The sequence below is a fragment of the Ochotona curzoniae genome, unplaced genomic scaffold (genome assembly GCF_017591425.1).
Source record: "Ochotona curzoniae isolate NIBS_2020 unplaced genomic scaffold, NIBS_Ocur_1.0 scaffold_4506, whole genome shotgun sequence".
Classification (NCBI taxonomy): domain Eukaryota; kingdom Metazoa; phylum Chordata; class Mammalia; order Lagomorpha; family Ochotonidae; genus Ochotona; species Ochotona curzoniae.
The window spans coordinates 40,116,507-40,131,853 of NW_024467119.1; the positions used below are offsets into that span (position 1 = coordinate 40,116,507).

The following is a 15,347-nucleotide window of genomic DNA, read 5'->3' on the forward strand; positions in this document are numbered from 1 at the left end:
AGCAAATAAATAAATAAAAAGGGTGCTCCATTATTGCCTTTATTTCTGATAAAGTTGCTATTCGCTAATTAGGTTTATATCTTTAAGAAAGTTTTCACTATGAAATATCGGAATTAAAAAAGTGTACCCACCTATCCACAAGTGACCTTAGACCACAGATCAAGAGCTATAAAGGCCATATTCTGTTGCTTATTACAAAAACTTAACAGCAGTTGGTAAAAATTGGAATACCACAACAAAATTCACTTATCAGTTAGATGTTGGTCAGCCAGGGGCAGGGGTGGGGGCAGAGTTGTGTATCGGATAAAGCCAGTTCATACAATAGCGGTATCCTATATGGGTACCAGTTTGAGTCCTGGCTGTTCTATATTTAATTTCACTCCTTGTTCAAGGCCTGGGAAAAGCAGCAGAGTGATTGAGTGATGGAGTTAAAGCTGATTCCAGCTTTCTGCTAATTTGGAACACTGGGAGGCAGTAGTAATGGTACCAGTAATTGCATCCCTGCTGGCCAGGCAGAAGACTTGGATCGAGTCCCCTTCTGGTTTCAGCCCATCAACCATTCTGCATATTTTCATAGTGAGTCAGTGGATGAAAGCAGAGTCTCTGTCTGCTTCTCAAATTGTAGGAAAAATGAATTGGAAGATAATTATGAGTTTATTCTAAATCTTGGTCCCCAGGATATCTGTATCTTACTGTATCTGATACAGTAACCTAGCAATATAAAGAATTAGGAAGTTAGCTATTCTAAACTCAAAAATAAGATTTCAAGTTTGGTGTACACTCCTTTAAACATACTTTGAGAGGTTAATACTATGGCCTACATTATATTGTGTGTCACTTGTGATTTCATCAAAAAATCATTTTAATGTTTCAATTATGATAAAATATCCTGATATTTAAAGATTCATTTTGCAGATCAGAGATATACAGAGATTATTTTCAATGAATGGGAAAAATGTTTATCATATTATGACTGCATAAATTCTTATGAGTATATACATATTGAAAAAGTTATATATGTGTGTGTGTGTGTATTTTATATCCTTGAGTTAGTCTGTTAGAGTTGACTCTTGCTCTGGATTTGTTTTTCAAATAACTTGGCTACATTTTTTGTTAGACCAACTTTTTAATAGATTCATTTATCTGTTTAAAAGTCAGAGCTACACAGAGAGAGGGAAACACAAAAATTTTCCATCAGCTGGTTTATGATCCAGATGGCTGCACTGGCCAGTGGTGACCAGGAGCTGAGAGATTCATACAGGTCTGCTGCTGGAGCACAGGGACCCAAACACTTCAGCCATTTTTCAGTTGCTTTTTCCAGGCTGTTAGCAGGCAGTTGGATTGGAAGTGGAGTAGCTGGCATCCACATGAGCTGCCAGTGTCACAGACAGGTGCTTTACTCACTGCACCATGATGCTGGCCACATATTTTTTAGTCAAGAATATTGAAGTGTAAACAACACAAATTTATTTCTAAGTATTCTTGATTTTAAGAAATGCACAAACTTTCCAAACAACTGAAGTCATATAAATCTATCTAGTGACATAGACACATCTGTTATGTCTTCAAAATATCTATCCTCATTCGCCGAATATTTGTCTAATTGTGTTTTTTTTTCTTTACATGAATACTGTGGAAAATGCTTTGCCACAGAGCAAGGTGTTTCCCAAATTTTTTTGCACCCATATAAAACCTGTGAGGTTTTGATTGTATCACAGCCTTAGTTATATCTGTAACAAGTTTTTTGTGTACCTTTATTGATTATCAGTGTAGCCAAATACTTGGTATACAGTTTCAGTTTCTCACAAAGTAAAGCTTGGAACCATGAATTCAAATCTAATTTGCCTTTATTTAAGCCACAATGAACACATGGAAATCATTATATGCAGTAAAATATCTTATAGGTTTTTGTTTCCCATTATCTAGGAACCCAATATGTATACTTAATTCTAAAATGAAATATGTATATATATATATATATATTATATATATTTCATTCTTTCTCAATAAAAATCCATAGCTCAAGCCATCTTTTCTTCAAATTCAAGTGGATTACTTAATTTTACCTAAACTTTGTCATAAAGACTTGTCAAGTGGTGAAATTCAGCAACTTGTGTTTTAGTAAGGGGAAGTGAAATAAGCCAACCTCAAAAGGACAAGTACCGTATGTTCTATCTGATACAAGGCAATCTTCATGCAAAATACAAAATAAATAGACATAGGTGTACAAGTAATATATGTTCTCATTGATGAACTATATAATGGAGGCTAACATATCTGGAAGTGAAGAAAAGCTATAGTATGTATTTCTACTCCCAAATAAAAAGAGGACTCCCAATGAGTTAAGTGCACCTCAATAATTAGATTTTCTATCTTTGTCTATTCATGCAGTGCAATGTGGGTAGCAGAATGTGGAACTTGTGTTACTGGAGGACTACACTGCTGTAATAATACGGCAAGGAAAGGAACAGTAGGGGAATGGGGCAGAGAAACGGGGCAGGGGGGATTCCTTACACCTACAAAACTGCGTCATGGAAAATAATAAAAATAGTCTAAAGAGAGTCTTGGCACATCTGGCATTGTAGGACTAAAAATTTTGCTCATATTGTAGGCTTCTCAACTTCAACTTGGTTCATCATGTATGCTCTGAAACAAATGGATTGTGAAAGTACATCAAAAAATTTAAATATAAGCTATGAGGTAGAAAAATCTTGAAAACCATGTATATCAATTTCCTTCATAAATTTCGTAGAAATTAATATGATAAAAATTTTTTTTTAGAAAAGTAAGTTTTATTTAGTTTATTTAGATTTGTTTCTAGTACAAACCTAAGTTGAACAGCAGTTAATAATACTTGATTATGTTTACAAACCTTAAAGCTTCTGTACTGATGAACTGGTGAAGTAAACAAAACCGAGAAGAAACAATCAGTTAGCTTTACAGTTTTCGTTGGTGGCCCTAATTTACAATATTCCTGGAAATGCAATATTTTCCTTTCCATTTTCTGCCCTTCTGCCATGATACCCTTAATTCTGTTGCCAGTTGACATTTATTGTGGATATATATTGTCAGTATTCTTTCTTGGCTTAGAAAGACAACCACGGACAATCACTATGGTGCCCTTGGAACCATTATTGGGTATATTCCAGGCAAAATGTTATTCATCATGACACTTGTACCATGTGATATTTTGGGTCTTTGGGGATCTGTGCCAATTAAAACCTTCTAGTAATTCTCACTGGAAGATAGTGCTGCAGATTGTGTGATACAGGCATTCCTCTTTCCCCAGTACACATGGCTACATTTTGCTCTGATGAAAACTTGAATACCTATAGCATCCAAGAGTCTTCCTTTGGGACCTGACTTCTATACAAAGGCCTCAACACCTAGAAACTAAATTAAGAGCCTCTGAATTTTCTTTATGGCAATTTTTGTCAATTTCTATATTCAATTCTAGAATTGTTTATAAAGAGGCTTCATAGGAGGTACACATATTTTCTCCCTAAGGACTCACAGATCAGTTATCTACCACAACAGTTGGACAGTGAAAAACCAATTTGGTTACTAATATTTTCTGAAATGATTCAGTGCTACCATTCATTTTCTAGCAATCCAGACTTCATTATTCCTCATGTTGTCAACAAGTTCCATTCAAAAATCTACTTCTAGTTCTTGCCTGCATCCTATAGATGATGTGTGTGTAACAGTGACTTACATGGATGGATTTCTTAAATCTTTGGGAACAGAGAGTCAGAACACTCTAGAAAAAGAGTCAACTGACTACTACCGGATACCCAAATAGCATACAGTTTGTAGACCCTTAGTGTCTTTACACTTATGAGGCCATGGAGAAGGAGAAAGGGAGAAGAGAAGGAAAAAGTTTTAAAAAAAGTTTTGATCCCTGAAGCCTAAAGTATTGACTATCTAGTCTTTTAGTGAAAGTTTGCCTGCTGACTCCTGCTTTCTGCCATTGAAGGGACATTCTGGTTTCATGGCTTTATCGACTGTAGGTCCCAGTGGAGTCCAAAATTGGATTAATGATTCTAACAAGTAATTCCTGACTTAGCAGGCATTTGAGATAACAGCTTAAATCCTGAATCCTGTATGAAGCAGAATCCTGAATGCATTAAGCCATACTGAAAAGTTAGGGCAGATCCAATCTTCTGCTATACTTTTATTTATCTAATAACTCTTCAAAAATATTCTAGGAGACCAGTGTTGTGTAGAGAATGAAGCTGCTGCCTGTGATGCTGGCATCCTGTGTTAGTGCCAGTTCATTTCCCAACTGTTCCATTTGCCACCCAACTCCCTGCTTTTGGCCTGGAAAAAGCAGCAGAAAATGATCCAAGTATTTGTGTCTCTGCCATTCACTTGGGAAACCTGCATAAAACTTCTAGCGTTGGCCTTATCTTCCGTGGTCTTACAGCCAACTGAGAAGCAGATTAGCAAATGGGAGACTTTTATGCCTCTTCCTTTCTGCAACTCGAAGTCCACCATGTCAACTGAGGACCATAGGTGTATGATCTTGTAAAACCTATCCATTGACACTCCATCTTTAACAATACGTGGAGAACATTTATGTCTTTAAGGTGTCTTTCTCTTTGTGCTGTAATATTACCCATATACTATTTCCACTTGCTAGAATATTGTTGTCTATGCCACAGTTTGGAGAGCAACTTAATTCTTAAAAACATCCTAGAGAGTCTGTTTCCTATGAGCCCTCCTTGTACCTGTATCTAGTAGTATCCTGGCAAGAAACAATTCCACTAAATACTCTTAACTAAAAATACTATAATGGCATTCTGTATTGAGAGGAGCAGGGGGAAAAAAAAGCCACATAAGAGAACAGCAACTTTCAAAATTAGAATGGGGTGGGGAGCAGTAAATAAACCTTTTGTCTATGTTTTATGCTTTGGTGTTGTGATCGTGGTTTCCATTGAGGTAGACATGGAGGCCACACTTGTAGAGAAGAATCAATCAATCTGAAGAGATCGCAGAGAGAAGCCAGGTCCTAAAGAAATCACTACTTAAGGGCGAATTGGGGGCATGAGAAACAGTTGAGGGACTATGTTTATGTATTTAATTAAAAATAACTTTTGAACTGTGTTTTAATGAGGCTATAAATGCAATATTTTAAATATCTAATTTTTCACTCTTTCAAATTCTCAGAAATCAGAACTTATCTTAAAATTTGTAGCATATTATATTTGATCAGTTATTTTTAGATAGCAACATAAAATAAAGGACTGTCTCATACTCCATGTCTTAGAATTGAGGCTGGCATTATGGTATGGCTGGTTAAATTTCCAATTATAACACCAGCATCCTTGTCAGAGAACCAGATTGAGTCTGGCTGGCTCATTTTCTTCCCAACTCCCTGTTAATGCACCTAGAAAGCTGGTATGAGGTAGCATAAGAATTCGTAGCCTGCCACCCATGTGGGAGACCAGGGTAGAGTTCTGATTCTTGGTTTCAGACTAGACCAGCCCTTGTTTTTACAGTTATCTAGAGGATAAACTAGTGAAAGGAATGCCACTCTCCCTCCCTCCTTCGCTAATGCCCACACCCATTACTCTGTTTTTGTTTTTGAACAAATAGTAAATAATTAAAATAGAATCAATATCCTATATTGCAAAGGCAAGAACGGGAAAGGGAGGTTATAATATTACACAATAAAATTGCTCAAACTTAACAATGTTTGGAACATCTTAATAATTCCATGTGTGTTTAGAGGCTTCTGTGTTTGAGATTTTAAACATGAACTGCTAACATTTTGCAAAGTTGAAACCCAGATGCATGAGTATGTAAATAATGATATTCAGCTATGGAAACAAAATGAGGAAAAAGATTTGGTCAATTTATATTCTGCCTAATGAGCTCTTGGTCCAGATAAAATAACCAAATTATAATAAAGATTTTAGTGATTCATTTTATGTGTTTAAGTTGACTGGAAGGCTAACATAGTTGGAGTGAGCTATATGCCCAGGCTTCAGTATCAATTGGATTTGCTAAGTATTTCAATCTTGAACAAGTCAATAAATTGGTAAGTTAAACATATGAAATTTCCTACTATAAAAATAATTATAAAAACAGTACCTTATATAATTTTTATGAGGAGTTATTGCAAGTTTTAGACTCTTTGATTTATATTGATACTGCAAAATTTAGCTGCTATTATTAATATTATTAGTGGTTGATTTCCAAATATAGTCCACATTGTCTTTTTAAATATTTATTTAGTTTGTTTAAAAGGCAGAATTACAGAGAAAAAAGGAGAGGAAGGTCTTCCATCTGTTGATTAACTGCTCACTTGGTCAACAAGACCAGGGCCGGGCAAGGTAGAGCAAGGAGCCAGAGTCTCCCAAATAGGTGAAGTGGTTTCAATTACTTTTGACATCTTTTGTTGCTTTCCCAGGAGTATTATCAGGATCCTGGATCAGAAGTGGAATAGCCAGGAACTGACATGGCACACATATGGAATGCCAAGTTAGACAACAGTTTACCCTGTTATGCTGCAGTACCACCATCCATATATTGAGATACGGAAAGGCTATTTCCAAAACAAACATTGTCCACATTTTGACTTTCATTTTCCTTCTATTAATCCAAGCCATTGTAGAAGATTGGAAAGGAGTAATAATTTTTCATTCCTGCTATCTTTATCAGAAGAGATACTCATGAATTATCTCTTGTTTTTATTCCAATGAGTATAACATAGGCAATATAGATATTTAAAAGTAAGGTATATTTAGTCCTTTAATTATCTTGTATTATTACTTTGAGGAACTTTTGAATATGTCCTCTCTGCAGTGTAAACAGTGTTCTTTCTTGACTATTTTCCTATACTTGTGATAAACATATTAAATACATTTTAAATACATATTAAATACATATTTTAAATACATATTATATACATAAGATATATACATACATATACATACATTATATACATAAAATATTTTAAATACATATTAAATACATCCTATACTTGTGATAAACATATTAAATACATTTTTCAGTTAATTTTGCCAACAACCAATCAGGTGCTTGTGTTCTTCTTAGTATTATGTGTTGGTTTAAAAATTGTTAAAACTGAACATTTTCAGTGAAAACTGAACATTTTCAGTTTGTAGATGTGAGGTTAGGAGGGCTTTGCAAAAAATAATCCTTTCATAATTAGTAACATAATTTTTAATATAAAATAAACAGAATATCTTCTCTGCTCAATGAGACATGTTTGACTCTTGCAAAGAATGAAAAGGTTCTGATTTCTTGTATAAATTTATTTTACTTTTGATGTTGTGCAGTTGAGAAGGATATATGCCGATGAGGACCACTGATTAGGTTGGGAAAAGTTGAGGCATGTGGGAAAGTGGATGAGACAGTTGTCTCCATTTATCCCCTTTTTCCTTCTTGTGTCTAAGTGAAAGGAGGAGAGGAGAAAGGAACAGGACTGCTCCCAGCAGCCCAGTTGCATCAGTACCCAAGGATGGGAGATGGCCACTCAGTGTCATCCTGGGGTCCTCAGTGTGGAGCATGTTCCTAGGGCGCTGCCCAAGTGGTATTCATAGTTCTGAAGTGTTGTTGATTTTGTGGCTTCAATGTTGAGAAAATAATTCCAAGGTCCATTGACAGAGACAAGCTATATTAGAGTTGCTGCTCAACCCAGATACCCACTGTCAGTGCTTTGCAAGAACTGTCCAATTTGCTCTGCCCTCATCCTTTGCAATTGTACCAGATGTCCTTTGCAGGCCCCAATAGCTGTCAAATGTTCCACATGTGCATGGGCATGCCATCTACTGCCCAGGCCTCAGCAATTGAGGAGACCCAGCTCTAATATGTGCATTCCATGATCAGATCACAGACTCTGATTTTCCCATGGTCGGAGTCCTAAGTCCAATGGTCCAGTGGTGGGGTGGTGTGGAGAGGGGGAGCCCCTATAGTCACCCTATCAGGTTCACAACACTCTCCCCCAAGACTTGCACGTGCTGTTGGGTACCACAGCTGTCTGGCATGGTTTGCCTCATCCAGACATTCACCGGCACGTGCTACAGTTTGGCTTCTCCTGACCTGCTCCCAGTTCCAGCTCATGCTGACAGGTGCTGCAGCATCTCTCAGCCCAGCCAGCCCGAAGTCCCAGCCATAATGTGAATTGGTTTGCCCATTTCCAGCCACAGATCTTGTGCATGCCAGTGATTGTTCCAACCCAGCCCTGTACAACACATCACCTGACTTGGGCTTTGCCATTGGATGCTGCATCCTGGCCTGGCCTACTTTGGCCCACCCCAGCCTGCTCCCAGTCCTAACTGCCACTGGTGGGTGCTGTATCCTAGCCCGGCCAAATCTGCCCCCATCCCAGGCTGTCATGCAAACAGGCAGTTACAGAAGCCTAGTCCAGCATGACCTGCGCTTTATCTTGGCTCCAATATATGCCAGTATGTACTATGACTTGGCTTGGGCTTGCCAGTCTTCTCTCCAGCCAGCTCACATGCCTGCTCACAAGTGGAACATCCCTGCCTTGTCTAGCTCACACCCAGCCCCAACTTTTGTGCTTACCAGTGGGAGCTATAGCCTAGTAGGTGAGTTGCCCAAGTTACCCCACCAGACCTGGTTCTAGACTCAGATCTCTTGTGTATCTGTGTGCTAGGGCCTTGTCCAGGAGAGTCCACTCCCTCCGCATTCTCGGCCTTTGTGAGTGCTTATGGATGCTGTGTCCCAGCCAGTCACCACACCCAATTCTTGGGCGCACCTATGGGTACTGCAATTGGGCCAGTCCAGCCTACTCTCAACCCCGGTTCCCAAGAGTGTTATGTTCTGTGGTCATACCTAACTCAGCCCATCACCACCCCAGCTCTCATGCAAACCAGCAGGTATTGCAGTCCCACAGGAATGAGCCCACAAATTCCCCTGAGAATCTGATCCCAGAGTTGGTTCTCTCGCATGCTGATTAGTGTCATTCCCAGCCTGATATGACTCACACCCTACCCTGGCTCACTAGTGGGTACTGTGGCCTCATCCTGCCAGTCAGGAACCCTCACTTTCCTGTGCCCCAGTGGGCTGTGATTTATGCCAGCCAGCTCAGACTAGGTCTCCCTGGTGTCCTGGTCTGACCCAGCCATGACCTGTGCCTCAACACCATCCCCTCCAAACCACCCAGTCATAGCCCTCTTAGTTATGTGCAGTTGCAGTGTTATAGTCCATGGAAGTCCCCAGAACTCATTCCTCATCTGTGATGTATTTCCTTAGTGGTCACCCCACCCACACATCCCCAAACTTCCCTCCTGGGATGTAGCCACCAAGTCCACCGCCGAGTTGGGGGCAGGCCCCGGATTCGGTCTTCCAGCAGTATGATACACATCGCCCAGGGTCTCAGAAGATTCTGACTTTATATCAAAATGATTTTCCTTTTTCTTTGCAATACTGGAAAATATTGTCTCAACATTATGTGTTGGCGCCATCTAGTATAGGAATGGAAGAGCTAACTTAAGAAACATACATGACTGGCAATTTCTGAGGAATATGAAATGAATGTAAGTACAGGTAGTTTACATATGGCAAAGGTCATGAAGCATGAGTGAGAGGTTGGGTAACTTGAAGTCCCAAAGGGAGAAGAATCAACTGTATGTATATTAATATATGAAGTTATTATTCAGTAACAGTGTGAACGATATAATGGCTACATGTGACAACATGATGTAGTACATTCCTTCTAACTGTTCCATGTTAGAATTGGAAAGCTAAGTTCTTTGCAAATATGCTGTCACTTCATTAGTTGAAATCCCTTCCACCCTCCCAAAACCCAGACCTATTTTATATTAAATTCGAAACACTTCTGTGTACAGGTACACAGGCTGAGGCTGCTAATCAGAAGGCCAAAGTGTCCGTGCGTTTAATTACTGCCCAGTAGGCTGGGCAGGGAGTTGTGGGGTGTGCAGCAAGCAGCTTCCACACACAGATATGTGTGCAGATGATAAGGGAAATATTTGTTCCTTTTTACAAGCATAAATAAGTGGAATTAACCAATTTCCCAGAACAAGAAGCATGACTTACAATGTATTTTGCTATATTAACACCTCTGAAAAATGCAGTTTTGTTCCTGCATTGTGTTAAAAATAATAATACAAAGCTTTCGTATAAAACCTATTCAGTTACACTTAGTGTATAATTTGAGTAATGGAGTGCGTGTGTGCCTGTTATTATGTCAAGATTAATATTCATTTTGTCACTTTTGAATCCATTATAGTTTAGCTTTTGGATGGGTAGATTTTTGCTTTCTTTTCTACTGTATTTTTGTCACTGGTTAGAAAAATGTAATATTGAAAAGGTGCATTGTACAATCTTTTTCAGTTATGCATAATGAAAATGTGTATGGGATTTGATCTTTTTTAAAAGGAGAAAAATCTGCTATTTAAAGCTGTGCATATTCAATAGGGAGGATTTTAATTTATGTTTAGTCTCATTCTTTTGGTAGCATGTACCTTAATCTGTTTTTGTTAGAAAAGAAATTCTTGATATAAACTTCATTCAAGTTTAAAATGCTTTGGGCAAGGCATGGTAGCCCAGCAGCTTAATTCCTCACTTTGTGCCAGGATCCCATATTTGTGCCAGTTCAAATCCTGGCAGCTTCACTTCCCATCCAGCTCCCTTCTTGTGGCCTGGGAAGGCAACTGAGGACAACCTAAAGCTTTGGAATCCTGCACCCACATGGGAGACCTGGAAGAAGTTCCTTGCTCCTTGCTCCTGGCTTCGGATTGGAACAGCTTTGGCTGTTGTAGTCACTTGGGGAGTGAGTCATCAGATGGAAGATCTTTCTCTCCTCCTCTCTGTATATCTGACTTTGCAATAAAAATATAATAAATCTTTAACTAAATAAAATGTTTTCATGGTGTATTATGAGATAAGCAAGTAAATAGTACATTTCTGATTTGAAAGAAAAATATAAAATTTAATAGGATACTGTTTTTCTGATAAAATTTTTGTACAATGCTGTCATTTACTTTACAATGCTAGACAGAAAATTACTATTTTAAATAATTCATTTGCCAGGGCTATTGTTGCAGTACAGTCAGTTAAAACATCATTTGTGACACTTGCATTTTATATTAGAATGATCGTTTGGGTCCCAGATGTTCCACATCCAATTGAGTTCTCTACCAGTGTGCCCGGGAAAGCAACAGATGCACCACTCAAATCAAAATATATTTCTTCTCATGCATACTTGCATTCTGTAATTCTCTCCACCCAAATACGCTGATCTGCATCCTGTAGATAAAGTTTGTTTTCCCCTGAATTTTGCATAATTAAAACTGTGTAGCACATCCCTTCCTTTTATAAATATGCCTTCACAGATTCATTAACCTGGCCTGTAGCAGTGGGTTATTCTTTTACCATGACTGTGCAATATTTCAAAATGTGAATATCCTCTAATAAGTATTTTTTGTAAGAACTTTCCTGTAATTCGTAATAAGATGGCCTTGAAATTTCTGTGAAGAAATCAAAGCACAAATTTTTCTCTACTGGTGACCTTTTTTGTCCTTTTTGGGGTAAATAAATGACATTAGTAGTAATCATTAAACTTAAGGCAGTCCAGTTTGTCTTGGGATGTGGTTGTATTTCATTGGCCTGTAAGGTTGTCCCCATTTCAAGGATATTTAACAATTTCTATTTGTTTAATATGGAATGGGAAAATGATCCTTTAAATTGTCATGTCTCATTTTAGGTTTCCTTCTGAGCTAGAGTTTGAAAGAATTTACATATTTGCCATTTTTTTATGGTCTTCAGGACAAGCATAGGAGAAGGAAAATTTGTGTGCTGTTTTCAGGCTCAGGTCCTGCGTTGTGGTCACTGCTAAGACCCTTTGAAGGCCTCCTTTCTGGCCACAGGGGTATTTTGAGACTGGGAGATATGACTGGTTTTCCCAACTCAGCTTGGTTCTGGGGCATGTGGAGAGTCCTGACAACTTTCTCTGATTCCACAGACTGGCTTCCAGATGGTTCAGAGATTCATGAACACTCTGACAGTTTGGTTACTCATAATCATTATTATTATTTTTAATAATCTTACATAGTTGATTAGGGTAAAGAGGGCCAAGGGCTATAGGAAAGTGGGTAAGACCATCGTTTCCACACTAATATCATCATTTTTCCCCCTGTTTCTGGGCTCAGGGAAGAAACAAAGGGAGAAGCCCCACCCACCCTACCACCCTCCCAGGATACTGATGTGGGGCATGCTCCAAGGGTCCTGTTCAAGCAGTTTTGATAGTTCAACAGTTCTGAATTGCTGCCAATCTCACCATTCCAAGCACAATGAAATCTATTCAGAATCCGCTGGCTGACATAGTCTCTTCATGGTTGAGGTTCTGAGATCAGCTGATTACTCATAATCTTTATCAATACTGACTTTAAGGTGGAAGACTGGCTTGTCAATAAAACTACCCAAACTTTTGCTTTTAGTTTGTAAGGTCAGCATTTTAGTTTATAACATAAAATAGTATTCCTTTTTCAGTTCCTGCTAATGAATTTCTTATGAATGTTTTAATTTTGTAGATTATTTGGGAATGGAATTCTGTAATATGATTGTATTCACTTTTACCTTGGATGCAAGATTTCAAAGTCTTAATGTAAAATATTTCATTCTTCTAAAATAATTTCATTATTAGACAAGGTTAAATTTTAAAAACCTTTATTTAGCAGAGCAAGAATTAATGGCTCAAAGGAAAAAAAAAACAGCACAATCCAAGTAAAATTGGTTCTGGTGGATCCACGCTTAGGAGTCCCATCGTCATGTAGTATTTCTGATTATTGCCTTGAGGCCTCTTATTTCAGTTGAGCATCCTACATTTACATTGGTTTGGTGAAATAGATCAGACTCACTTGAACTAGTTGCATTTTGAGGATAACGTTAATACTACATGATTATAATGAGTATAGTATAAATTACAATGCTACTGTCTAGTGTAAAAAATGTATAAATACATTGGCTATGCAGTATATTAATATTTTGTTTTCTGCTTTTGTTTCCAGGAAACATAAAAGATATCATAATACTGTATGAGGAAGATGCAGAAGAATGGGCTCTTTACCTACTGGAAGTGTTCTCTCATGTTGTGAGTAGAGAAGGGATCCTCTTATACAACTTAGAGAGTTTCTCACTGCAGCATTTGGAATTAATGAGCTTAAATTTTTACAATTGTAAACTTTTGATATTATCAAACAGCCTGCTCAAAGACCTAACCCCAAAGAAGTGTCAGTTTCTAGAAACGCTCCTTCATTCACCAGAAAGTGTAGTGACTCTGCTTTGTGGAGTGAAGACTTCAGATCAGCTCTATCAATTATTAAATATCTCTGAAAGCAAATGGGAGATCTCAACCGCACAGGAGCCTGAGGACTACATCTCTGTGATCGAGAGTGTGCTATTCAAAGGTAAGGGTGCAAATCTTTCTTTTTTATCTTTATAAATCAATGAAAATATGGGAGGATAAATGAAAGCCAAGTTTTTACAGTTTGTACTTTCCACAAGATGCATTAGTGTTCTTATATTTTAGTTTAATCAAGGCTTATCAGCTTTGAAAATGGCTTTTAAAGAATTTCCAGGAAGACCTGATATGGCTGTGGCAGAGCAACTATGCTATCCCTCCCAAAATTACAGTTTGATATGGGAAGTTGGATTCTTATTTATTTAACTGATAACTTGAGAGTTCAGCCCACTGTCATTGACCAGTCATCAGGAGTTCAGAGTTACAATTACAGAGTATCAGTTGTGCTGATGGATGTATGATCTCAATTATTATGGTTTAAAGAGTGTCATTTTTCCTTTTAAATAAAACTTTAAGCATATAATCATTATGCAAAAAAGAGCACAAGATTCTATTTATGAACTAGAGTTTCCATACTCATCAAAGGTGTGATATGGACAATTGTTTAACTTCTCTCTAATGTAAGTGTTCAATATATGTGGAAGGGGTTTTATGGTCAAATGCTTGCCTGATTTTCTCAACCTGTATTTTGTTGTCAGTTCCATCTTCAGCCAGGGAAGGGGTGAGGCAGTTGTGCATAAAGGCCGTGTCAGATACTTAGTTGACTCATTTGCTTAGAGCAAAGCCTGAATTCTGCAGTTCCTTGGTGAGAGGAATTGATTTCTCTAATTATGGTTGTCTAACATATACAGATGATTATAATTGATTTCTATGGCTTTCTCATGATTGAAATCAGGCTGAAATGCTTCTGGATGAGAGTTCTTCACATCTGGTCCTGACCAACTCTGGGCATCTGAAACTTTTTTTTTCTTTTTAAAGATTTATTTGTTTGTTTGTTTTCATTGGAAAATCAGATATATAGAGATGAGGAGAGACAGAGGAAGATCTTCCATCCATTGATTCACAGTCCAAGCAACCACAAGGACCAGAGCTGAGCTGATCTGAAGCCAGGAGCTTCTTCCAGGTCTCCCATGTGGGTGCAGGGTTACAAGATGTTGGGCCATCCTCGACTGCTTTCCCAGGCCACAAGCAGGGAGCTGGATGGAAAATGGGGCTGCCGGGATTAGAAACAGCACCCATATGGGATTCTGGCACATGCAAGGTGAGAACTTTAGCTTCTTGGGCCCGGCATCTGAAACTTTCCAACCATAGTCACTGTCATCCTGCCTTCAAAGCAGCAACACAGGCATTATCTCTCCCATTTAGTCATTTCTAAACATGGGAGAAGCACAAGTGATGGTGCTGGAAGAGTAGGTGTTGTGAGGCAGACAGTAAAGCTGCTTCTGTTTGTGCTCGTATCCCCCAATGGAGTGAAGGATTGAGTCCTGGTTCTTCTGCTTCCAGTCTGCCTCCCTGCTAAGGCATCCTTGGAGGTCATAGAGGATGACTCAAGGTTTCCTACCACCCATGTGGGACACCCAGATGGAATTTCTGGTTTCAAGTTGACCTGGTCCTGGTTGTTTTGGTGTTTGGGGAGTAAACAAGCATATGGAATGTCAGTCTCTCAAACTCATTTTTTCTGTTTGTGTGTGTGTGTGTGTGTCTTCCATTCACCCCATTCTCAAACTTTCAATTAGATGAAATTATTGAACAGAAAATTTAAGGGTGAAAATAAGTTCATGGCAACACACCTATTGCAAATAGTTTGCTGGAAATTCCTTTCAATTTTCTTTAAGAAATAAATATCTCTTATTCTCCCCTTATGGGAAAATAGTTCTGTTTACAAAAAAAATACATTTCTTCTTGTTTCCTAGTATTGAAACCTCTTCAAATTCATTACTTCAAAAAATATTTACTTGTTTCAGAAGAGAGAGAAAGAGGGAAAGTGAGAAAGAGACAGACTGGCATGGATTATTTTGCTCATTTCTGATTT

At 38.2% G+C, this 15,347-nt stretch overlaps 1 protein-coding gene across 2 annotated transcripts in view; it reads left to right on the forward strand.

Moving 5' to 3' along the window:
- BANK1 (B cell scaffold protein with ankyrin repeats 1) overlaps positions 1–15,347 on the forward strand; it is a 253,141-nt gene that overhangs the window by 22,438 nt on the left and 215,356 nt on the right. For both annotated transcript variants that reach the window (XM_040967018.1, XM_040967019.1), the window contains exon 2: positions 13,023–13,421. In XM_040967018.1, coding sequence (XP_040822952.1) covers positions 13,023–13,421 — 399 coding nt within the window. The remainder of the gene's footprint in view (positions 1–13,022; positions 13,422–15,347) is intronic.